Genomic DNA, 27,130 nt, shown 5'->3' with positions numbered 1-27,130 from the left:
TTTTCACTTTAAAAAAAATCACAAAAATGGCACTGCGCACACCCTTGACTTTATCTATGTACACATCGGCCTATTTTCACTTAAAAAGTAAAAGAAAATTGATAAAAATTCAATTGTTTTTAACCTTGTAAAAATTGCCAAACAAATAAGTGGGCGATTCTGCACTTTACCAAGAATTTTTTCAAAGAAAAGGCATCATTTATTATAGAAAATTATGTTTGAACAACCAACAAGATGAAATTATGCTTTAGCGATAACTCGGTAGCGAAATAGCGATGCAGGAATCCGTTCAGTTATGTTTAGCTTTTTTTTATATAAATTATAAAAATGATTTGAAATAGTTATTTACTCTTATGCTTCCATTCAGTCAGGTTTAGCCTTTTTCATATAAATTATAATAATAAAAAAGTATTATATGAAATTAACCTTTTATCTAAATTAAAACAATAATCTAATAGTTATTTACTATTATACTTCTTTCTTGCGTTAGGGTTGCCGCAATTATTTTTGGCAGCACTGGCATCAACGATAGTTTGGCGATTTTTTACGGTCCTCAAAACGGAATAGTACCATTTTTTATTTAGATAGATAATTTTAGTAGAATTATAATTAAAAATGCTGTATTTCCCCGCGCAATGCAGCGCGAGACAAATTTTAAAAAACTCTATGTTAGAAAAGTAAAAACACAGGAGTACGTGCATTTAACATTAAATAAATGGCATCTCGGTAATTGTATTGAAACTGAATAAATGTAAATGACCACTATGTTAATTGTAACCATAATTTCACGCTCTTCTTGCTTTCCAGAAATGTCGAGAAGCAGAAAGTTCTAGAAATATCTCGCGCGACGAGTTGAAAACTATTTAAGGCCGCAGAGAGAGGATCTGCTCTCAGTTGCTTAGTTTCTGTAATTGCAAGTTATTTCCCCGTGAATTGAGAAATCGAAATTAGCTTTCGCTTTAGATGAGCTTTGCGTTGCCTTATATTTAACGTAGTTTAGTAGTTTGAAGTAGAACTACTGATTATATTGCGTGATATTCTGAATACTTGTGCGAATACCTCTGAGGAAAATTCCAGAGTTCTGATTTATTTCTTTTGATAAGAACTGATGCTTTTGATAAAATGATTTATTTCTTTTAATAAATTTTATTAACCTATTATCAGACTTGGGCATTCAATCTGCTACGAATCCGTACACACGCACCAATGTATATATATATATATTTAGCTGTTTCTATTACTGCTGTCACATCTAAAGTTTTGACCAACTACATGTTTTGATGATTTTCTCTTCCTAACGCTGTTTTACTGAGTTTGTGATTGGCAATGTGTGTAACTCTTATTTTACCTTTGATGCTGTGAAAAGAATTAAAGGTAGGAATTCCTTTTTCTGTCAAAAAAAAAAAGGTTTGCTTTTCTTTGGATTAAATATGTTCACTTTCTCGAATCACATGAATGTTGGTAAGATATTTTGATAATTATCGTCTGCTACTTGACGGTTTTATTATGAAGCGATGGATAGACGGCCATGTTTGTGTTCTTTCCAAAGAAAATTATTCGCACCTAGTTATTAAAAAACGTTGTTAAAGCCAAAAATCGTCAAAATTTAGCTTCAAGGGGAAAAATTGTTCCAAATACGCATCCAAGGAAAAAACGGAATGTGCCGAATGTTCCAAAAGTAAGGACTTTGGTCTTGATAGAAAATTCGCCAAATCAAAAGATAGTTGCAAAATCATTAAAATGCTAAGTGTCAACTGTAAAAAAGTAATTAATGCTGATTTGAATCTTAAAAAAGCGTATTGTGTATCATATTGTGCATCTTCTTTCTCCATGACATATCGCGGAACGCAGAATGCGCTGCAGAATTCTTTATGAGAAATATTTATCCAGACAAAAATGGGAAAATGTTGTCAGATCAGACAAATCGTGGATGTACTTGCAATAAAAGTAATATAAGTGATTGCAATAAAGGGAGCTCCATTTACTATCATCAAAGAGGAAAAAAAAGACTTCAAACATGATTCAAAGCATCTAAAGCATAAATCTTAATCTTTTTGTATCTAATCATAAATCTTTTTGCTGTTTTTCACATAACACCAAGTTAAAAATAAAGACCCTTGTAGAACGGTGCTTGCAACACCAGGGTGCCTGGTACACCAGGGTGGCTGGGCCAGAGGCCCTACCCCTTGTAGAATAAATTGGTAGCTCCGAAAGTTGATATGTGATTAGCCAAGCAATTCAGGATATAATTATTTTTAATTAATTAATTTTAATAGGTAAGAAAATATTTAGTTCTAGCCAATCTAAGCTTTATCCTTACCTTAAAGCCTTTATCTAAGCTTAAATAAAGTATGACTAAAAAATGGCCACCGTTATCTTTATCAACCTTTACCACCTTTATCTAAGCCTAAATAAAGTATGACTAACAAATGGCCAAAGTACGAGTTAAGATGTTACGTAAATAAGGGACAGAGACAGTCGAGCTGGTGAGAAAGGTGCATAAACATATAGGCAAGTACAAATATTTGTAACCTAAACCCACAACAATGAGTATAATAGGGATACATAATATAAAAATGCATAATAAAGAATACCATTATATATATAGATATACGAATACTAGCAATAATACAGTTACGAATGCAGACATATGGTACAAGAAACAGCAAAATGGTTGTGCTTAGCAAATGGATAAAAAATAAAGAGAATGGAGAAAATATTAAGATCAACGTATTACCAGAAACATATTTTATACCCAATTTTCAAATATTAAATCCCTTATCTTTTTCTCTTTACACACAGTGTGATCAATCAGTAGAACTGCATCGAGACAAAGTAAGCTGCGATACGTCAAAATCTACTATTAATTTCCTAGAAAAATGGAACAAGGAACTGTTATTTAGGTCATACCCTTCACTCATATTCCTAATGAATCTTCTAATCTATCACCGATGTCCAAACGTCGACCGACAACCTCCTTGAACTTCGGAAGACTGTTCGAGAGCAAAAGGATAAAATATCTCTTCCGATACTGCACAAGGCTTTTTTGTCTTGGAAATTACGGTGTACAAATATAGCGAAGAATGAGGGTTATCAGATATAATATTTAAAACATAAAAATGTTTTGTAAAACATTTCTGGCATTACAATGAAAATCGTCTAAAAAATTTCTACATGGAACACTTCTAATTTTTGTGCTCCATGTAATCATGACATTTCGTGAAACACATGAAATTTTCTGATGCACTTCAGTATGTAAACCCACCGCCTTAAGTCCCCAAAATCATGCATAATTTAAACTTTATTTTACTCTGAAAATGAAACTCATTTTCTACGAAACATAATTACTTTACGGCTGAAATCTGGCTCAGTCTAGAGAATCAGACGATTAATTTGCCCGTCTTAGTGTTCCAGTGAAGTAACACCAAACTCAAAAGAATGTTAAAACAAACTCTTTTGTTACAACTTTTCAGCTCCGCAGCTTACATATATCGTGTAATTACACAACCACAAGTTGTGTTATTAGCAGAGCATAAAAGTCAAGATAAAACTTTAGAAAAAATCTGAGAGCTTTCAGATTTTATATCATTCCCAAAAGGGCACTTTTTAACGTTTTGTGCGTTACCTTTATTTATTAAATATCATGTTCTTCGCACTTAAACCATAAAATTCAATTCAACAGCAATATCGCAAAATAATTTTAAATTGACCATATCTTTAGAATTTCCGATACACAGTCTCTCGTGCAGGAAATAAAAATGTTTATTTTTTCGTTTTGTAATTGCTCACTTTGAAATCTTCGAGTTTGTTAATTAAAAATTCGTTAAAGTTTTACAAAATATGAAATATCTATGTATAATAAAAGGAAGATTCTGTCTGTGTGTGTGTGTCTTTCGTTCGTAAGCGAATAGACCCAGGGCTAGGAAATTTGATACATAGAGTGCATCTAGACAAAAGCCGGAATACCTCACAGCGATTTTATTGAAAATTCGAATCAGTTTTTTAATTTCATGTTTTTTTGATGAAATCTCATCAAATCGATAATTCTCTCTCATTACATCGTCAAAAATGGTGCGCAGCCATTGTTACCGATATATCAGTGTTGCCCTTGTTAGTGATATCAGCCCTGTTGCCACTTGGAAAATGAGGGAGGTAATTCTGTGCAATTTTTGAATTTAATGTTTCTCTTGGATACTGAACGTTTGTCGAGAGGTAAGTGGATACGACGCTTATCCAGAGGACGTTTGTTTTCCTGTACATTTAAAAGCCAGACGAAGACTGGCCGCATAGCGGCTAGTAGATTAATAAAACAAATTCCGAATTCCATATTGGGGTTTAGAGATGTGCATATTCGAGTGGAGGACTACGTTATTGAGAATTGGATGCCTCTAGGTCTAGGTACCGTTGTTTTTTCACAATGCAAGAAACATGCATATATTCATGCAGATTCTTCATTGTTTAATTTCCTTACATATAAATACAGATCTCTAATATGTGGAAGGCAACAATTTAAAAAGTGAAACGCTGTTTATACTGAACAGACGCAAAATGCCAAAACGAAATTAATAGCCCTTCTAGGCAAATTGGTCGTTTGGACTAATAATTTAAGTAAGGAATTCACAAGGCAAAATACTTCTAAAGTTTAAGCTCAAGCCAAGCAAACAAACACGGCTAGGAAAACTCTAATGCCGATTCATTCAAGTCTAGTAGCTGAGCGAAGGCTGCTCGAAGCTCGTCAGCGGTTACTGCCAAAAACTCTCACCTAATTTCAAAAATTATATTGCATCAACGATTTTCATCCTGGTGGAAGCCGAAGGAAGTAGAGATGACACTAGAGATAAAATAAAATGAATAAATGGGTTAATAAGCATAAAACCTCGCATTTTAATTAATATACCAATACTCACTTGACAATATTCTCTATTTCCTCTTTCGTTTTCTTCGAGACTTTAACTTTATCGATGCACACGATTCTGTCACCTGGCATAAGACCAGCTTTTTCGGCTGTTTCCCCTGGAAAAATGTCAAATCATTCATAAAACGACATTGAAAAATGTCTTAGATGCAGACACACTTGTACTGATGTAAAGCTGCACAGTTTCATTTCGTCAGCTGAAACAACCGTGTTTGAAAATCGTGATTTCCTTACTTTTAAATAAAGTTAATCTTCAATCACGTTCTTCTGCTTTGTAACGAAACGGGGTACACTGGAATTGCAGAAGAAATAATTGCTGGTCAAGAACCAGAGATATATCGTAAAGATAAGTACTCTTTCTCACCGTAATGATGAAATTTAGCAGATTATTATTACAATCCTCTCACTTACAAACCCGTATATATATATATATATATATATATATACAACCCACTCTTTTTACTTCCTTATACGAAGTAAGGGTAGAATTGTAATCACGAAAATTTTCGGATCTCATAATTCAACGAAAATATCCATTTTGACAGCTATCGAATGCAATTTAATGATGTTTTTGCATGACATCTGTACATTTAGACAGATTAAATTACTCTTTTCCTCAAAACGGGTTGCGAAAGGGATTTAAAATGGATTCAGAAGAGATTTTTTCGTGGCGTCTGTACGAACTTACGTACGTAGTTATGTATATATCTCTCATAACTCAAAAACGAGTAGCCTCAGAACGTTGAAATTTTGTATATAGGACTAGTATAACATGTAGTTGTGCACCTCCCTTTTTGGTTGCAATCGGCAGAACAAAATACATATATATATATACATATACCCACTCTGTTACTCGGCTACGTGAGGTCATTTTTTTATTCTTATATGTTGGTAAATTGTGCATCTTTTGCTTTAAAATTGATTGAATTATGTTATTTTTATCTTCCAGTTAAAGTTTTTATACCTTTAGTTAATCTGCATGTAAAAGTTGTAGCGCTATCAACAATTTAGTGCGGCTAAGCCTAATTTTTCCCCCGTAGCAGCCACATTTACTTACATTTTAAACTTAGCACAATAGTGGATTTGTTGCCGATCTAGAGAAACTAAATTTCGCAACAACAAAGATAACGTCTTCTTTATTATTCCGAATTAAATCATGTTTAGTCTACTCTAGAATCATAATTTAATTTACTAAATTATCCCATATATTGACTCAGCATAGCGACCACAACAAATTAAGTCAATTTCTATGCCTTCAGTGTTTTTTTGCCAAGTGGAACCAAAAGTAAACTTTCAGGTTTGTGGTCCAAAAAATCTACCTTTTTGCCCGCTGGCCGAATTACTTGTTTTTGCGTAGAAACCTTAATTTTAATTGTAAAAGTTGTTCTTTAACTTGTTTTAACTGTATATATGTTTTATATTTTTCAATTCTGAATAAAGATAATTTGAGGTTTTATGCATTTTTGCGTTGTCGCGATGTGAGAACTGAATTAGTTTAATGAGAAATATATCCCTAATGAAATTTGAGGAAATGAGTTTAAATGAAATGCAGAAGAAAATATATACAATTTAATATTCTGTACAAGAAAGTCATGTGTTGTACACACGAGATTTTTTACATTGTAGATACGTGCCTTAGAAAACCGTGCTAAACAATCGTCCAAAAAAATACATGCGACTTATGGTAAATTTGGGGATATGTTCCAGAACTTTAAAAAATCGTGTAAGATTAAAAACCTCTAAATAGTTTCTCAAAAAACCATACAAAAAAGTGTTTATGAAATCCATATTACATGTTTATGAAACAAAAACAATTCATTTTTATTACAAAATAAATAAAATTGATGTACAGTGAAAATTCAGTCCATAAGTACATTTAAAAATTTAAATTGAAATTAAGAATAAAATTTAATTTCGCAACTATTCATCGCTACTTGACAACAAGCGTGCACGTTTATTAAGAACTGGATTAAAAATGCTATCATCAGTAGACATGTCTAGCACAACTGTCGGGTTTAATTCAAATGAAGAATTTCGTTCGTTATTAACAGCCTCTTTCTTCTTTCTTTTTTTAACAAAGTCTGTTATCAGAGACGTTTTGGGGCTTTCTCAAGTTGCTTATATAATTTTTGATATCCAGCTGCACAAAACTTAACATTACGTTAGAATTTTATTGCAAGCCCCATGTCTGGATCATGAGTAAGAAAATGTTGTATATTTGTAGCAAATTTCAAGTCTTGCGAATTAAATCAGCCGTTAATAGCTGAACTTCACCTTCGACTTCTCCATTATCGACTTCTTTTTTATCATAAAGTTTCATAAATTCCATCAAAGCGTCCTAATCCAAAGGGCTTTCTCGCATCAATCCTTCTATGTCAGCCGTTTGCATGTTGTTAAAACCTTCGCTACCAATTGCATTTGATAATAAAAAAGAATCTGATGTGTACACCATAACATTTCCTTCTATGGAATATTAAATTATACGCAATTTTCCCTTCATTTCGTTTAAACTTATTTCCTCGACTTTCACTAGAGATATATTTCTCATTCATTGAATTCAGTTCTCACGTCGCGGCAAGACCAAAAATATTTAAAAACTCGAAATATCTTCATTAAAAATTGAAAGATATAGAAAAACATAAAATACCAAATACAGTTAAAGCAATTAAAAACACAATTTTTTGCAATTAAAATTACGGGTTCTACACAAAAACAAACAATTCCACCAGCGGGTAGGAAGGCATATTTTTCGGTGCACAAAACTAAAAGTTACTTTTTGGCCCCACTCCGGCAGAAACACACTGAAGGTGCAGAAAGACTTAATTCACTATTCTGCTAAGTTTCAAATGTAAACAAATATGGCTGTTATGGTGAAAATAATAGACTTAGCCGCATATAAACAACTTTTAAACTGTTAATAATTCTACAACTGTTGCATGCATGCATGCAGATTAGCTAAATAAAAACCTTACGGGAGATAAAAACAACATAATTCAATCATTTTTAAAGCAGAAAATTTACAATTTACCAACATATTAAAGTAAAACTGAGCTTATTGAGCCGAGTAACAGAGTGGGTATATATATATATATATATATATATACATCATTAATAACACATATATGCATACTTTTGGTGCGGATGATTGCAATCAAAAAGGGAGGTGCACAATTACATGTCATAACAGTCTATATACAAAATTTCAACGTTCTGAGGCCGTACGTGTTTTAGTTATGCTAGCTATATATACGGCTATGCATATATACATATATTTACATATATACGGACGTACGCCATAAAAATATCTTTTTCTGAATCCATTTTTATAATTACTTCTAGCCAATCAGTTTTATAATTCGTTTGGGGAAAAGAGTCCTTTATTCTGTTCTTAAGTACAGATGTCACGCAGTAACATCAATAAATCGCATTCGATAGCGGTCAAAATGGATATTTTCCTTGAAATATGATACCTGGAACTTGTCGTGATTACAATACATCCTTTACTTCGTACAAGGAGGTAAAAAACTTTTAAGTTGAACATCAACATTTAGATTTTTATTGAAATTATTTATTGCATCCTACGAATTTTAACACTGAATAGCGAAATGCTGTGTTCAAGTTGAAGTACAACGAGATAAAAAAGTGATAATTAAATCCGGGTGTTCCCCGAACCCGAATACAAAGTAAACAAGGCATGAAATCTTTGATGACGCAGACCAAGTCACTAACACATGATTACGTGTGGGCATAAATTGACCGACTTCTGATCACGCTCTCAAAATCAGAATTAAAACACATTTGGGGGATATTCGTGCTAGAACAAAAAGTTCGTGTAAAAAAGTATATTTGTTCTTATCGGTGAAAGGTGTTATTTCAAAATTAAAAAAAAGAGTGTATATATCTAAGATAAAGAATCTGAAAGCAAACTTCTATATTTAATTCACTACAACCTCTTTTATTTTTTATTTCATTTGGAAACTTCATCGCTTGTCATAAAAATAGCTCTGAAAACTTAAACTGCGTCATTCGAATTAATCATGCGATCTTACGTAAGAAATAATTGGCAACATGAAAATTAACTATTCTAAATTTGGTGTTCACACCTTTATATTTATCCGTTTTCTCAAATTCGTGATCTTTCCACGTTACTTAACAACCTAAAATTATCCAATCACAGCTTGGCTATACTTTATGCACCCACTTAGTATAAATACTGCTCGCATGCAAATACGTCACTCCTTTCTCTGACTTCTGTCACGCAAACAACTCTGCGTCGCTTTATGTTGTCCTGTCTAAAATTCTTAAGTGGTACTTTTAAAAGTCGTGTGCATAAAATTTATCGTATTTAACTATGATTGGATAAATATCTTCCAAGATTATTTGATATTTGTGAAAATAAAGAGTGGTGAGTCGTCAAAAGCCAGTTTTGTTACCTTCATCATCCTGGCTTTCACCCTCAGCCACTCCGACTGTCAATGCTAAAAGTACCAGTGTTGTCTACGCACTTAAAATACTATATAGAATATTTCTGTGAAGTTCTTAAGAAAGCATATATCTTGAAAGAGATCCAAGAAACTAAGACAATGTATTAAAATTACAGGTACAGGTAAAATTATGGGGAATACCAGCGATGTACCATGGATCAACTGGTAATGCCTTCCCGTACTAGCTAACCATAAAAAAAGCAAGCTTTACAAGAGTTTGCAAAGAAAGGTTTACATGAGTAATGGAAGCTTTCCATAGGATCTTGAGTTGACTTATTACGGTACATCATGCAATCCCAGTTGTTGCATGATACCCGCATCAAGTATTTATTGAAAACAATGATTTAGGACATAAGAAGATTACAATACAATTTGAAATTCACAAATTAAATTGAGAACATCTATTTTTATGTAATAAAAATAACAGATAAACATAATAAGTACCACTGGGAACAAACACAATGTTAAAATGACTATATTAATAATACTAATGATGCATCCACAGGTATCAAGTACCATTGACATTTTGGCGTTAAAATCTAAACAATACCTCTTTTCATGGCAGTTTTGGAAAATTTTTAGCTTTCTTTCAGAAGCTTCTGGCCAGTGAGAGGGTTAACTGCGAATTTAGTTTTTCTAACCTGCAAATCAGTTACGAAACCAAAAATTAACGCTTCTATCGGTATTTAATTCTCGAATATTGCGTAATAAGTAAAATCGATCCCTTACATAAAAGAAAGAAGTTTCACTAAATCTATATACATTTAAATTGTAACTCTGCAAACCCTCAAATGTTTACATGAATAAAGGAAACTTTATTTATTATACTATAAATGTGAATGGCTTCTATTACCATCTAAAACGGCCTTTAACTCTCTATGGAGCTACATAAAAAGTAATAGTTCACAGAGGGTGTTCATAAATTTTTGCAACGATTTTCCAAAGATATATATATAAACAAACCTTAGACTTTTATTTTCTAATATGTTCCATCTGATAGCCCTTTTATTGAACTATTATACTGCATTCTGATTTCCAAGATAAAAGTTCTTTTCTTAAAACATCAAGATGGATTTTATTCCACTCCTCCTTCACAATCTTCCAGAGTCCATCCAATGTTTTGAGGTGCCGCTTATAAACAGCTTGTTTTAAAACTCCATCTACACAGTAATCCATAGCAGACACATCGGGGGACTTGGATGGGATGCATTTAAAGGAAATAGCTTCAATTCCAATTTCATGTCTCATATTTACAAAAAATAGAGCAGTAGATTTAGAGGTATGGCTTGGAGCCTTATCCCGCTGGAACTTATCTCAGTGAAGATTGGTTAGATAAAAAAAAATAGAATTTCTTCTTAAAAATAGCTGTTAAAGCATATTTCAGACAGTAACCCGAATTAATTTTGACACTTTTCTTCTGCTTTCCTTATTTTAAGTTTTCCGTTATAAGAGAATCCAGTAATAATGATGAAACTTTTAGAAAAACTTTCCTTGTTTTCTTTGAACTAACATATTAAGTCGTTTCCTTCTCTTTTTCGGTAGTAAATCGACCTGTTTCTGTTGCAATCGGATAAGTATATCCGAGCCTCATCATTTGTAACTGTATATTTCCATTTTTCACCTGCCATATAATTTTTGTACAGCAATTTGCACATAGTCTTACGCTGAGAAATATGTATCCGCGTTTTTTTTTTATTATTATTATTTTATTAGCTTTAAAACAGATTTTGCAATTTTGTTGACAGTTCCTACAGAGATATTTAAAGATTTTGCAATCGCTCCTTGAACGGCTGCATTGTCGTTTTAAACGTGAAATACGACTTTCAATTTAATAAGAGCTGTGCGTTCCTTTGTTGGGTATGCATTTTTTACCTTTTTCCCAGTCTTATGTAAACTCTGGCGTTTCTTTACTCTCATATTAATTATGTCACTTACTCTAAGTGTAGAAATACTAAAACCATGTTTTTAACATATATTTTTAATAATTAAATAAGCGTATTTCTCTTCGGACAGCGCAAAAAATATAGCCTTCGATCCATTGCTTATTTTTCGGCGACATTTTAAACAAAAGAATATGTTTAATGCTGCAGACTATAATTAAACCTTATTCCAATTCGATGCCAGGCACGTTTGTATTTTTAAATTAATATTGTTACGAAATGTCCAGGCGCGGTAAGATGTCTAGGGTCGGTCCCCGCAAAGCAATTTCAGGGTTGCCATAAAATAGCAAGGGAAGGCAGAGTTGCCGTATTTGGCGAGAAATCGCTCATTTGGCGACATTTGAAAACAAAATTGGCGATATGCCATGTACGGATGGAGAACTTTCTCGAACGAATTCTTTCCGGTTTAGCCCAGAATGTTCTCGAACACAAGATTTCGGCTTGTGTTCGAGACCCTGCTGGTTCACAGTCATAACCCCTGCTGGTTCGCAGTCATAAACCCTGCTGGTTCGCAGTCAGGGAGAGTGCCTCGTCGAGAGGGCGAGTCAGAGTGCTTCGTCGAGAGTGCGAGATAATCAGTCCGTGAGAAGTCGATCGAGTTGACAGCCGGGCTGCGAGTGCCGAAAAGTCGGGAACCGAAAAGTCGGGACTGAACCGAAAAGTCGTCAAATGCATCGCGAGTTGTAGCGTGGAAAGTCTCGAGAGTACGTGGAATTCCAAGAACGACCGAGCAGAGTCGGGAGCTGTACTCTGATGCTTTGCAGTGAAGCTTGTCTCCACCGTTATTGCCTGACAGTGCGAAGGCTGTGTCGCTGATTGCTACAGCGTATTTATAGTAGATCTCCGACGACTGTAAAAGTCTTTTTGGGCTGTCCTGATAAATAATGGTAAATAAAGTGTATTTCGATACTTTATCAAGTAGTGTTGTCATAATTCACTCCAAATCTGCACGAACCCCTGAAGAAAATAACGTAACAACTGGTGTCAGAAGAAAAACGTAACAATATCTAAATTCAATTATTAAAAATCAAAATCGTTGCAAAAATGTGTAAACACCCTCTGTATCGCCTTAGAACCATGGGGAATTCCTACAGAAAATCTTAATTCAAAACCTTCATTTAGAAACGTTTATGTATGAGAGAGGAAACAAGGTCATACTGAATTTTTACGCATCAGTATTGCATTGTCAGTATTGTCTGATATACAGCGCGAGGTTTTAAATTTCCGTTATGTGAAGAAGTACAGAAAAAACATAAATTTATTTGAAGACATTGTAATGTATTAAGCGATAATATTGTCTTTTCTAAATATAACCTTCGAGTGAATATTTCAGATTTCATTTCACAAAAAAGCAAACATAAAAACTCAGTACTTCAATATTTTCAATTTATTTTTCCTAATATCTTCGAAATATACTTAATCGGATGCACTGGATTAAAATAAAAAATGAAGGTATGCTACGCATGTAAACATGAGAACTGATGGATATTAAACATAGAGATATAATATTAATTTCGATATAAAAACACTAGTTGCATTTTTATAGTCAGTTAATGGCTTTTTCTTTGTCAGTTTATTAAGTCTGTAAAGATTATCTTAATTTATCTAACAGTTAATTTTGAGTTACTTTCCTATCTTTTCTAAATTTTAGCTTACAACTTTCGGCCAGAACGTATCTTCAGAATCGCGGTTGAAGGCAAATGAGGAGAGGAAGTATTTAACTGTGAAGTTCTACTGACTTTGTTAGGGAGCCAGAGATTCTGACTAGCGCGCGTTCGTCTTTTTAGGCTACTCTCTCTCTCCTAACCCTTTTCGGCACAGTGTGTCCGATTTGGACACACCTAAAAGTTTCCTTCTGTACGCACAGAAAAATTGAATGGTTACTATAGGTTATTCTGAAACTTCTTTATTTATAGTAGATGACAGCTCAACACAAACCAGTCCTTATATTTTAGCCATGTTTAGATTTTTAAGACCCTCATTTTTCAAAGAAATCTTCCAGAATTGTTTTAGGGTATAAAAGGAATTATTTGAAAAGAAATTTCTATGTTATGTTTTTGGCTGTATGCTAATCTCCTTATTATATATTAGTTTTAAATTTTTACCTTGAAATCTTGCCTAAAATTAAACAGCGAACCCTAGGTGTGCCCAGACCGGGCTCACCGATCATCTAGAACAAATGAGAGTCTGTATTCTTTGTTTCTCCGCATCTCATCAGTCAGTTCATTGACAACAATGCTCGTTTCAGCCCTCTTTTCGAAGCTCTATTCAATCAGTGTGTCCCTTTTGGGCACACCCACAGAATTAAAACGATAAGTGCTATCTTCACAAAATTTTACTTGTATACTCCTCTAGCCTAATTAGACTGCCTACTTTTTTTTTTTTTTTTTTTTTTTTTTTTTTTTTTTTTTTTATCAAAATTGAAACTTTAAAAGGTAGCGTGCCGGAAGGGTTAATCTATTATTACACTCGGCCGTACTTTAGACCCTTGATAGTTTCGCCGTTAGTTAGCATTTATTGGCCAACTCTGTTAGAATTCGTGATATCTTCGGTTATATCTTTTAGTTAAGATTAGTTAAGTTTTAGTTCTTAGTTTCCTGAGTTTAAACCCGAGTGAAGGCTTTATTGTAAAATCCAAGAAAAAGTTATGTGTTGTTTGGAATAATATAGGGTAATTAACCCTTCGTATGTTTGTGTTTCTGTCTTTCTGAGCTAAGTGATCATTCGCTTGCCTGTTCTTAAGGTTCTTCAACTTTAGCGATACATTAAAACACAGGAATCTTACAAGTCCATGTCTGTTTGGAAACATATAAAAAATTAGACTTAACATACAAACAGGACTATTGAAGAATTGTCTTTCTAACCTTGTGAAACAAAACAGAAATCAAAAGAAGAGTGTATAAGACCCTTTTTTATTCAAAGATAAAATTAACAAATGATACAAATTGTGTTACAAAACGCCAATTACTCCTGGCTTAACAGAACAATGTAACAACGAATAATTTCAAGGTGTGCTAGATTAGTCTAACGGCTCACAGAATACTTTGACGCGCAGGAAGAGCTCTGGTTTGTATAAAACCGGCGAGGCAAGTCTAATGGCTAGAACACTCAACGCCGCTAACGCAAGTCGCTAATAATCACAGCACAACGTGGCCTGGAATAGACAGGCATGCTTTGTAACTAACTTCGAAATAAAAGCACTGTAGGTTCTTTCACAATGATGTATGGTTCAATTTAATCAGTCGTTTCGATATTGTTACGAATTTTGTATTTACATAGCTAATTTTAGTAGAATTGTAATTAAAAATTCCTTTATTTCCCCGTGCAATGCAGCGTGTGACAAATTTTAAGAGAAAGCTACGCTGGAAAAGTAAAAATACAAAAACACTTGCATTTAACATTGAATAAATGGGTACCTCTATAATTTGTATTGAAACTGAATAAATGTAATTGACTACTGTGTTAGCTGTAACCGTAATTTTATCGAGTTTTATGACTTTCCAGAAATATCGAGAAGCAGAAAATGCTAGAAATATCTCGCGCGGCCGGTTGAAAACTATTTAAAATTGGAGAGAGACATCTCAGCTCAGTTATTTTGAAATGGCGCCATATGCCGATAAGCCTCTTAATCTCTAAAATCTTTCCTCTCCGCTTTTTGCTTTTGTGTTTTATTCATGTCATAAAAATATAAAATACCCCTAAAATAGTTAAAAAATACAAAAAAAATTCTAAAAACCAAAAGAAATGTAATAAAATAAAAAAATTTAAATCAGAAAAGTTTCAGATTTTAAATTACGTCCATAGGGGCGTTTTTTTAACGTTTTGTGTGATACCTTTATTTATAAAATATTATCTTCTATGTACTCAAACTATGAAATTCAGTTCAACAACAATATCGCAAATTAATTTTAAAATGAGCATATCTTCATATCGTTAGAATTTCCGATTCAGAGTCTCCCGCGGTGGAGATAAAAATGTTTTTTTTTCGTACAGTGTTGGCACTGCTCGCTTTGAAATCCTTTAGTTTTTTAATCAAAAATTCGTTGAAGTGTTACAAAAGCTGAAATCGATAATAAAACAAATTTCAAATTCAAATTAGGGCTTCCACATGCCCACATTCTATGCAAGATTACTATATTCAAATTTTAATGGCTCTAGGGACCGTTGTTTTATCCCAATGCGAGAAACATACATACATTTATGCAGATTCTTCATTATTTAATTTCTTTAAATATTAAGACAGGGCGATAATATGTGCTAGCAACCATTTGAAAAGTGATACAGTGTTTTAAAGTTTTCGACGCAAAATGCCAAAACGAAATTAATAGTCCTTTAAGACAAATTAACCCTTTGGACTAAAAACTTTTGCATAAAAAATCAAAACTTTTAACAAAATAATTTTTTCTCTAAATAAACTCTCTCGAGCTAATGTGGCTCCCTCTAGCTTGCATCAAACTAGCTATTTGTGCAATTTTCCTATTTCTGCTCATTACTTAGATACTTTGATGTGGAGATACATAGTTTAGAACCACAGGCACTCCGAAATAATCATTGGCATTGATCACCTCAGTTGTTTTATTACTAGCTGTTGTTATTTTTGCTAACTCAGTCTGAGATCGGATTAGCTTTCTCTCTGCATTGCATTGTATTCTAACATTTTTAGTTAGCTTCGAAGTATAACTACTGATTATATTGCGTGTTACTGTGAACACATGTACGAATATAATATTGGTAAACAAATAGCTTTATTGTTATAAATCAGGCAAAACTTCTCTCATTTTGCAGAAATTTGAATATCAGAATATGCATATTGTTACGTTTTCTTTTCCTTTCTGACACCAGTTGTTACGTTTTTCTTCCTTCACGTTCGTACGGGGTTCATGTGGATTTGGAGTGAATAACGTGTTGTATGTAATAGCTTACTTACATCTTCTTTATCGGTGGTTCTTGTGTTCTATTGTCCAAACAAAGACACTTTCCTTTAACTAAATCTATTTAATGAAGAGAAGACTATGTACAAATATTATATAGTACAGATTACAGAGTATCTAGTTTATGCCCTGCCGAAACTCTTAATTAGCTAAACATACGGGCGGCGCAGCGCCCTCTATCTCTTTTTTCTACATCACTCCCCACCTGTACTCTTTAATAAGAGTACACAAACTTACTTACATAACAATATCAACATTAATTAATAATGGATTAATACTAAATGGTATGACATATATAAATGAATAATATAAAAGAATAATCTATACTAGTATATCAAAGTCACAAATGAACATAATAATTAATAATATAATAAAACTCAATAATATCAAAAGTTCTAAATTAAATCTCGAAAGGATATAACATATGGATTGATCTTCTGAATTGTCCTTTGGGCGTGCGAACGAGGCACGCTCGAACATGTCCATCTCTTCCTATAATCACGTTTTCAATTACACCCATGTCCCAAAGTAGTTTGGATTGTTTTGGTCCTTCTACCAACACAACGTCTCCAGTCTTAAGGTTCCGCTCAGTTTTAGGATTAGCAAAGTTATGCGCATTTCTAAGATGGAGTAAATATTGCTCTTTCCACTTGATCCATGTTAATTTTAAGAGCTTAGATTGGTAAAGCTTCCTCCTGGTTAAAGTCTCTTTGTCGGATACCTTGTTAAAAATTTCCAAGAAATGCTCGGGAAAGTTAAATGTACCACGTCCTGGCAATAAAAACTGTGAAGGTGTGAGCGGGCGAGGTTCACCCAGCTCGTTGCTCTCGTATGTTAGAGGTCTATTATTTAGCACACACTCGAGTTCAGTTAATATTGTAGAGAGCTCTTCGAAAGTCAGTAATGCTCTCCCTAAGATTTTCTTCAGAGGTTCCTTGATACTTCTCATCAAACGCTCCCAGAACCCTCCCCACCATGGGGAACGCTCAGGTATAAATTTCCATGTTACCTCTTTGGATGTCAAGAAATCACTCACACTTGGATCTGCTTTGATTCTTTTAAATCCTTTAATTATTTCACATGTGCTGCGGAAATTCTTGGCATTATCTGAATAAATCACTTTGCAGCTCCCTCTTCTTGCTAAAAAACGTCGTAATGAAAAAATGAAACTTTTTGCTGACATATCTGAAACCACTTCAATGTGTACAGCACGAGTGACGGCGCATGTAAATAAGGCTGTGTACACCTTTTTGTGGTTACCCGCCTTTTCTCTAATAGTAACTGCTCCCGTTACGTCGATGCCTACAACTGTGAAAGGATTACTTTGGACTACACGATCTCTGGGTAACTGACCCGTTAACTGTTTGGCGGGCTTCACTGCAAACTTTTTACACACCAGGCAAGCGTTAATAACTTTCTTTACTACTTGTCTTCCTTTAGGTATCCAAAATTTATTCCTGACTTTGGACAATGTTGCCATGACTCCTGAATGGAATACTTTTATGTGTTCACTAAATATCAGTAGTTCGGTGAACTTCGTTTTGGGTAGATGGGATGTTTTTCGTCATCTATTAATTCTGCTTGTTCCAAACGACCTCTGACACGCAAAATACCTCTACTGTCCAGATATGGTGCTAAACTGTAAAGCTTAGAATCTGGTGTTATTAGATTATTCCTCTCTAGTTGTTGAACATCAGAAAAGTAATTCGCTCTCTGTACTTGTTTTATCCAGTACTCCTCAGCTTCTTGGATCTCCAATACAGTAAGAGGACCTTCTTCACAGGCACGTTTTCTTAGCTTGGCGACAAACCGCTTTACCCAAGCTGTAACTCTCAACAATTTTTCGAGACTGCTGAATTTGGTAATGTCTAACGCATTTTCTTCTTCTGGAATAGTCACCTGAACATAAGTGCTTAAACGTTCCAAATTTTGAGTATCAGTTTCTACTTTAAACTTCTGCTCAGGCCATTGATCTTCAGAATCTTTCAACCATGATGGACCATGCCACCAGTTATTATCTTTCACCAATGCATTTGCTGTTTCACCACGAGTTAATTTATCTGCTGGGTTTTCCGACCCTGGACAATATTTCCACTTATCAGGCGAGGTACAGTCTTGTATTTCTGCAACTCTATTCGACACGAACTGTTTCCACTCACGCGCTGACCTCTTTATCCACCACAAGCAAATTTCGGAGTCCGTCCACAGAACTAACATACCTACCAAATCCTGAAATATTTTCAATAAATATTTTCCTAACCTAGCTGCAACTACAGCCCCCATCAATTCCAACCTAGGGAGGGACAACCTTTTTAACGGAGCTATCCTACTCTTCGACATTATAAACGACGTACATACCTCTCCTCTCTCATTCTTATATCTAAAATATGCCACCGCTCCATATGCCACTACTGACGCATCACTGAAAATATGAATTTCAACCGACTGACCTTTACTTAGAACTTCTGTAAAGTAGTACCTCTCTATTTTCAACGCGTTTAATTCCTCAATTTCAGCGCACCACTTTATCCATTTGCACCGTAACTCCTTTGGCAACTCTGCATCCCACTCCAAACCTCTCTCCCATATTTCCTGCATCAGCCTCTTAACTCGCACCACAAATGGAGAAATAAATCCGACTGGGTCAAACACCTTAACTGCTGTGCTTAACACCGATCTTTTACTATTTCTCAACGATTCTAAACTACTCAACAATGATGTAACGTCTACTTTCAAACCATCCTCTTCTAAGTTCCACACCAAGCCTAACACTTTCAACTTACTATCTGTCTCAGACCTACTTTCTTCACACAACCCTTCCTGAACCCTCAAGTCATACAGCTCTTTAGAATTAGTGTTTAGCTTTCTCAAATTAAAACTCGCGTCTCTCAAAATAGATACCGCCTCTGATGAAAGACTGAAAGCTGATTCTACACTTTCCCCTCCATAACACAAATCGTCTGCATACAGTGAGCTATTTAGCATCTCGACACAGTTTTTGTTTGTTTCCGCATATTTCTTTAAATGATGTTTGATCGTTGCACTCAATAAAAACGGTAAACAATTACATCCAAATAATACTCTGTTCATTTGCATAATTTTAAAGTCCTCACTGTCATTATTAGGATACCAGAGAAATTTTAAATATTGCCTATCTTCCCTTGCTATCCCAATCATCAAAAACGCCTTTTCTATGTCACCGCAGAATCCAATTTTAAATTTTCGAAAGGAAAGAATGATATCCAAAATATTCGGATTTAGGTTTGGGCCCTTTTCTAAGCAATCGTTTAACGATAGCTTTCCTCTTTCGCTACTGCTGCAATTAAATACCATTCGAACTTGAGTGCTTTTTTTATCTTTACGGACCACTGCTCGGAATGACATAAAGTACCCCTCTCTCGTATCCTCACACTCTTGAATAATGTTGTTTTGTGTCTGAAATTTAATTATTTCCATAAACTGTTCCCTCACAAAGCTGTTACCTTTTATCTCTCGCTGCACCCTTTCGAACTGCTTTTTCGCTAAACCAAAATTATTTTCCAAATGCTCTGGACTCCTATTCCACAACAAGCGAGCCTCATACCTCCCGTCTACATATTTCAAATCCTCTTCAAATTGTTTAATTATTCGCTCATCGCCAGAACCCTTTTCCGACGCGCACTCAGAGATTCCTAGACTTTCAATCTCCCAAAGCTGACGAATCTGTTCCGATATTTTTATTTCCTCTTCCGAATCGATGTGTATAAACAAGCCGGTGGAGTCTGACCCTGAACTTAACTTCTTACTCTCTCCCCCCACTCTACCACTCAATGTCCAACCGAATATGCTTTCATGCAGTACTAAATATTCTGTTAACCGATGTGTTTTCTCCGTTAAGATGCAGTTCAAGTAATCATTCCCAATTAAAATCTGTACCTCTGCCACTTCACTATCGCAGCTGTCAGATAAGTGAAATCCTTGTTGGTGAAGATTGTTTATAATTTCTGCAGATGGCCTGGGTAATGCATTGGAACATATGGTTTTTACTTCGAGTGCTTCGATGATTAGAGTGAACCCTGTCTTATTTTTTAGAGAAAGTCTTTTTCTTTTAAATTCTTGCACTGGCGGATTCGAAGATGCAAATGTATGAATTCTTAATCTTTCTTTACCAATAGTTGGTAAACTTGCTTTTCTAGAAATAGACTGACAAACATAAGATTTTTCGGAAGCAGAATCGCATAACAACCTAACGTTAAATGTGGAATTATTTCCTACCAGTTGACCTCTCAATGTTTGATAATAAATCACGTCATTAGGAATTTGCTTGCTCAGTGTTTCGAGAAATAGTGAACTAACGTTTGTCTCTTTTGCTGCGCTCGCAGTATTTTTAATGGATTTATTTTCTTGCCCTTCTGCATCACACAGGCTCTCTAAATGCGACAAAGATTTGCAAATATTACATTTAACCCATTTTGCCTTACAAAATGGTTTTTTGTGACCCTTTTTTAAACAGCGCTTACACTTAAATTGATCGTATAATGCTTTGTGTTTCTCTGAAATACTTAAGTCGCAGTCTTTTGAGAGGTGAGATTTAAGACAAAAGTCGCACATATAATTTTTGACTGATGTATTAAGCGTCGCCGCTTTCTTTTTAATTGGAGCAACACTCTTACGATAGTTGTCGGTATTTCTTTCACTGGTTATCGAAAGTGTTTGTTGCTTAAGACCCAGAGTTAGTGACTTTTCGCGCGCTTCTACTTCTCTCTTTAGAAACAACAAAAAATATGACACTGTTGACTCTGTGTCGACCTTTTGCTCCCTACTAAACTGTAACACTAAATCTTGCGGTATACACTTATATAAAATAGGAAGTAATAGATTGCCATAAGAATTAAAATTAATATCTAATGTCTCTAAACTTCTTGTTTGAACTGTAATTTCATCATATAGTTTTCTTAAACTGGATACATCACTTGAACGGCGTACTGGCTCTAAAGCTAGGAGAACGTTCATATGCGCGCTAACTAATATTTCTTTTTTCCCAAATCTGTCAGTTAAGATTTCGATGGCCTTTATATAGTTTTCTCCTATTAATGGCAATCCGCTTATAGCTTTTGCAGCTGAACCGGTGAGTAAAGATCTTAAATAGTTAAACTTCTCAACATCTTGAAGCGTATTGTTTTCGTGAATGGCAGCTTTATACTGAGCCCAAAATTCAGTAAATTTACATAAATCGCCGCTGAAAGTTTCTAAGGTAATGCGAGGCAATTTAGTATTATAATTAGTTTTGATTTCCGAAACTTGTGAAGTTGTTCCTGTTTTACCCACATTTTGAATATATCTATTGACTTTCGATTTACATCTAATGATGGATTCGCTGTATTCTAAACAATGTTCTACTTCTGTCTCTAATTCCTGAACAGTGCTTTGAGCATTAATAACTTCATCATATTTTAACAAGCTAGTTTCTCTCTCGATTAACACTGAAAGCGATTCCTGCAACACTTCTAGGTTCGGATTCTCGCTTTGCAATTCCTCATCCAATTTCCTTATTAATTTCGTTACACTGGTACGAACCGAACCTCTAATTTTTCTATTTCTCTCGACGGTTTCTTCAGAACTCATTATCAAAGATAAATTGCATGCAAATAAAATGAAATGACTCACCTTCTGGCCTGATGCTACCAAAACTTGACATTCATTGACAAACTCTGCATTGCATTGTATTCTAACATTTTTAGTTAGCTTCGAAGTATAACTACTGATTATATTGCGTGTTACTGTGAACACATGTACGAATATAATATTGGTAAACAAATAGCTTTATTGTTATAAATCAGGCAAAACTTCTCTCATTTTGCAGAAATTTGAATATCAGAATATGCATATTGTTACGTTTTCTTTTCCTTTCTGACACCAGTTGTTACGTTTTTCTTCCTTCACGTTCGTACGGGGTTCATGTGGATTTGGAGTGAATAACGTGTTGTATGTAATAACTTACTTACATCTTCTTTATCGGTGGTTCTTGTGTTCTATTGTCCAAACAAAGACACTTTCCTTTAACTAAATCTATTTAATGAAGAGAAAACTATGTACAAATATTAAACCACTCTCATCAACCTCTCAACCCTCTCTGCCGAAACTCTTAATTAGCTAAACATACGGGCGGCGCAGCGCCCTCTATCTCTTTTTTCTACATAACGACGACACTTGATGAAGTATCGAAACACACTTTATTAGCGAGTATTGTCAGGACAGCTCCAAAACACGTTTTACAGATGTCGATGAACTACTATAAACACGCTGACACAATAAATACGCAACACAGCCTTCCGGTTATCAGGCTATCACGGTGGAGACAGCTTCACTGCAAAGCATCAGAGTACAGCTCCCGACTCTGCTCGGTCGTTCTCGGAACTCCACGTACTCTCGAGACTCTCCGCGCTACAACTCGCGATACATTCGACGACACACAGAGCACGGCTCCCGACTCTTCGGTTCAGTCGTTCCCGGAGCTCAGCACGCTCTCTCGACGATGCACTAACCGCGATATACTAAGAGACTCCTTCGGTGAACTCGACGACCCACTCGGCACTCGCTATCCGGCTGTCAACTCGGGGGTATCGACTCCGCAGGGATTGACTCGCTAGACGAAACACCAACTCGATACTGACTATCTCGCACTCGACAAGGCACTTACTCTCGATACTAACTCGCACTCCAGACGAGGCCCTCTAACTCGCATTCTTGATGAAGCACACTCTCGAGACACACTAACTGACTACGGACCAGCAGGGTTTATATAGCTTTCGGCTTGTGTTCGAGAACGTTCTGGGCTAAACCGGTAAGAATACGTTCCAGAAGGTTCTCCATTCGTCCATGGGATATCGCCGAAATTTCTCGCCAAATATGGCAACTTTGCCTTCCTTTGCCATTTTATGGCAACCCTAAAACTGCTTTCCGGGGAAGCCATCTTACCGTGCCTGTACATTTCGTAACAATATGTTACAAAACCTGTTTCGAAAAGAACAAACGCAGCTCTATCATGAAAATTAAAAGATATACAGAGGGGTTGAACTACTCTTCTCTTTAGGGAAAGCAAGACTTACTTCCTGAATGCTACGACGAAGTTAAAAACTTCATTGCACTAAATTTTTAAAATATGTATGACGGAAATAAATTTCAACAGTTACAGGCGAATAAAGCAACGGTAAAATAAACAGAAAAGAAACATTTGAAAGCAGCCTATGACACTGCAAAAAAACGCGGGAGTTTTATCTTAAGTCAGACATACTTAAGAGAAAAATAACTTCTTTAAATTTTTACTACAGCAGTAATATGAACAGAAAAATTAGGCTAAAACAAAACAAAATTAATCTCTTGGAAGAAAACTCTCTGAGAAGTTTTTCTCATGAATACAAAGAGGTTATATCTCTTTTCTAAATTTAATTTTGCTTTCGAAAAAGTGAGTGTACAGTATAATTGGAGAGAATAGGTCCTTTCAAGTATGCACCATTTTCTTTAGCTAATGTATTTTATATTAAAATTTCTAATTTTCAGAACATGTCAAGCCTTAAGAATTATGAATGGGTCATGGTATTCTCTAAGAGCTTCCAAAATTTTGGTTTCATTAAAACTCAGAATTGCATTTAAATAAAAATGTATGAACTGCGCTAAGTTACTTTTAGCTGATTTTATTCAACATAAAATTAAGACAATGCATAAAAATTATGCATTAACAGAATTAAAAATTTAAATAATGTCAAGAAGATTTGAGGTTTGATGACTAAGCAAAGTAAAACTGATGTGTTATAAAAGATGCAAAAACAGTTAATCCTAAAACACCTAGTTGGAAAATAATACAAAAAAAGGCAAAAAAGTCTGAATGTTTTCAGATTTTATATTACGCTTAAAGGGGTATTCTTTTAACGGTTTGTCCGTTACCTTTATTTATTAAATATCATGTTCTTAGCACTTAAACCATAAAATTCAATTCAATACCAATATCGCAAAATATTTCTAAAATGAACATATCTTTAGAATTTTGGATACACAGTTTCGCGTGCTGAAGATAAAAATGTTTTTTTTTTTTTTTTTTTTTTTTCCTTACAGCGTTGCCACTGCTCGCTTTGAAATCGTTGAGTTTGTTAATAAAAACTCATAAATGCTTTACAAAAATGAACTAGGTAATAAAACAAATTTCAAATTTCGGCTTCCAGATGCCCATTTTCGTGCGGAGACGTTCATTATTCAAAATTGGATGACTCTAGGTACTGTTGTTTGCGAAAATGTAGATTCTTCATTATTTAAATATAATTCAGGGCTCTAATATTTGGTGGCAACAATTAGAAAGATGAAACGCCGTTTAGTGAAACGTCACAAAATGCCAAAACAAAATAAATAACCCCTCTGGGTTAACGCCCCTTTGGGCTAAAAAATTTCAAATTCATTTTTTAACTGTAAACATACCAATCTTGATATGTTAAATATGAAATAAATTCTAAAAAGCATAAGTTTTTCGATCTGTGAAGAGAAATTCTTCATTCAATTCATTATCGTAATGAAATCTGTAAACTACTTCATTGATTCTAAAATCTGTGATGTGAATGTAATACAATTTTTATATTCGATGTGACTGTCTTTGTTGTTTCACATAAAATCACTGAACTTAGCAGCAGGGACAATAAAGATGTCCTGTTCTTGTGAAATGACTTTTTGTTATCTCTGTTTTTAAGGCATATGCAACTATCTGAGAGCATACTGCACATGACATCTCATTAGCATTCGTTTCTTCCTGTTGTTAACTAGAAGTCAATAGCTATTTTTATAAAATGAAATAAATTTAAATAATTCTAAAAATTCTTAATGTTTTTCAGAATTTAGTCGAAAAGCTTGTACAGTTTCTTTTAAATTCCTTAACATCTTTTTATAAAAGCAATTACTCTTTTTGCTCGAAAATAAACCCGCATTTTTTGCTGTGTTTTTGCGCTAAAATTTTATGGAATCCTATAAAATTATATTTTGTTAAGTTATAAGGTATTACTCACGCCTTCTTGACATGCCTTCATGGTGTGGTGGTCTGAACGCTGGGCGCATATTCCAGAGGTCCGAGGTTCGATTCCCGGTGAGGGCGTTGCTCACTTTTCATCACTCCAGCTTCAAAATTCCTAATGTCTCTACAGTGGTGCCCGAACTAAAAGGGTGGTAGATGATGATTCTCCACACCCAGGATTTTTCGACTGGGTCCCCTAAAGCCCCAGTCGCCCTTTAGAAGGGGGAATATATAAGGTATTTTGCCCGCCTTCTTGACATACCTTCGTGGTGTGCTGGTTTGCACACTGAGCGCGTATTCCATAGCTCCGTGGTTCGATTCCCGGCGAAAGCGTTGCTCATTTTTCATCACTCCTGCTTTAAAAAAATAATCTAATGACCCTAAAATATGAAATTGCAGAACGAAAGGAAGAAGTTTGATTATTACAATGCATATAATAATTACACTGTTTAAATACTAAATAAATTATTTAACCCTAAATACCAAACGCATAACTACTGTTGCCATTCCTACTGAATTTAGCATTTCCAGTTTGTAATTATTAATCCTTTGTTTTGTAATTTTGTTTGATGTATGAATAAAAGTTTACAATTGGATGACCCTTGTTTCTTTGGCGATTTTTTTCATGCCAAGATTGGCGCCAGGAAGGCACGATTTCAAGATGGCCGCTACACAAAACCAAAATAACAAATCAAAGAATTGCACGAACTCGGTGTCCATGTATACATCGATCTATTTTCATTTGTGAAAAATCTCAGAATTGCACTAGAGCCGATGTATGAATAGGGCAACCAGTTTTGTTTTGCAATGTTGTGACCGGAAAATTCTCGTTCTAAGTAAGCAGCAGTTAAGCTACGCAATTGAAATACTGAATATTTTCATCATTAAAATGTGAAGTAATTGAAATACTGAATGTTTTTCATCATCATTAAGATTCATTTGATCATTCTAATAAATGCTCTATTTAAATAGTCGTATTAATCTGTATGTGTTTGTAAAGTGAATTAAATTGGATATTAAACGAAGTTGGATTTCAAGTCAAAACAACTACCACTAATTACTGTAACAACTACGTCTAGCTGAGCACTTTCAATTTGTGCCACAACTAGCGGAACTGTTATTATAAGAAAATTCTGAAGGTAGGATAATAAAGCAAGTTTTTCTTTCTCAGTGTTACTGCAAAACAAAATAACTATTCACTTACATCTGTTTCCTTAGAATGTTTAATAAATGTAAGAAAGATCGTATGGTAAAAGAAGGAATTTGAAGGGTCTTACTTTCGAGTGAATACCGTATTTAATTCTCAGGGCTTCCGTATTCTTTATTTGTTTAATATGAAAGTCTGATTCCATAATGCGTATGGATACTGATCAGAGGATAAAGGTTAAGGTTTAAGAACTCAAATATTCAAATTTATTTGTGTCTCAGAAAGAACTCCAAGTATTAGAAAGTGAATTAATAATATGACTATTATTCAAATAAAGAAATTTATCAAAAAGGGTTGCAAATTTGTCAAAAATGTTTCAATTTTTCTTGAAAAAAGATAATTGTGAAATTTTCTCGCAAATTTCTGTAAATAAACTCTCCGTTCGAACTAAACGTAGTTAAAATGGCTATTTATAGTTGTTAATATTGTAGAATTCCTCACTCTTTTTGTCTAAAGTAAGTGTCGAAGAACCTAGTGAACTGTTAGCAGACTTATCGCTGAGTCCAAATAAAGTCGTAGACTCCAGAACGATTAATTACCCTTTATATCACTCAAAATAGGATGAAGCGTTGGCCCCTTTCTCGGGCTTACAACAAAGCCTCCATTTGGGCCTAAACAAAGA

At 34.5% G+C, this 27,130-nt stretch overlaps 1 protein-coding gene across 1 annotated transcript in view; it reads right to left on the bottom strand.

Annotated features, from left to right (window-relative positions):
- The window catches only part of PsGEF (Protostome-specific GEF), a 278,552-nt gene that overhangs the window by 199,322 nt on the left and 52,100 nt on the right, over positions 1–27,130 (bottom strand). Inside the window, exon 5 of the mRNA XM_085823244.1 lies at positions 4,908–5,013. Within this exon, the coding sequence (XP_085679370.1) occupies positions 4,908–5,013 (106 nt within the window). The remainder of the gene's footprint in view (positions 1–4,907; positions 5,014–27,130) is intronic.

The sequence above is a fragment of the Stegodyphus dumicola genome, chromosome 9, assembly GCF_044657685.1.
Source record: "Stegodyphus dumicola isolate Sdum_Otavi_A_Nest chromosome 9, ASM4465768v1".
In the NCBI taxonomy this organism is placed as follows: Eukaryota; Metazoa; Arthropoda; class Arachnida; order Araneae; family Eresidae; genus Stegodyphus; species Stegodyphus dumicola.
The sequence above is the reverse complement of the archived record's forward strand: the minus strand, read 5'-3'. Positions and strand labels throughout refer to the sequence as shown.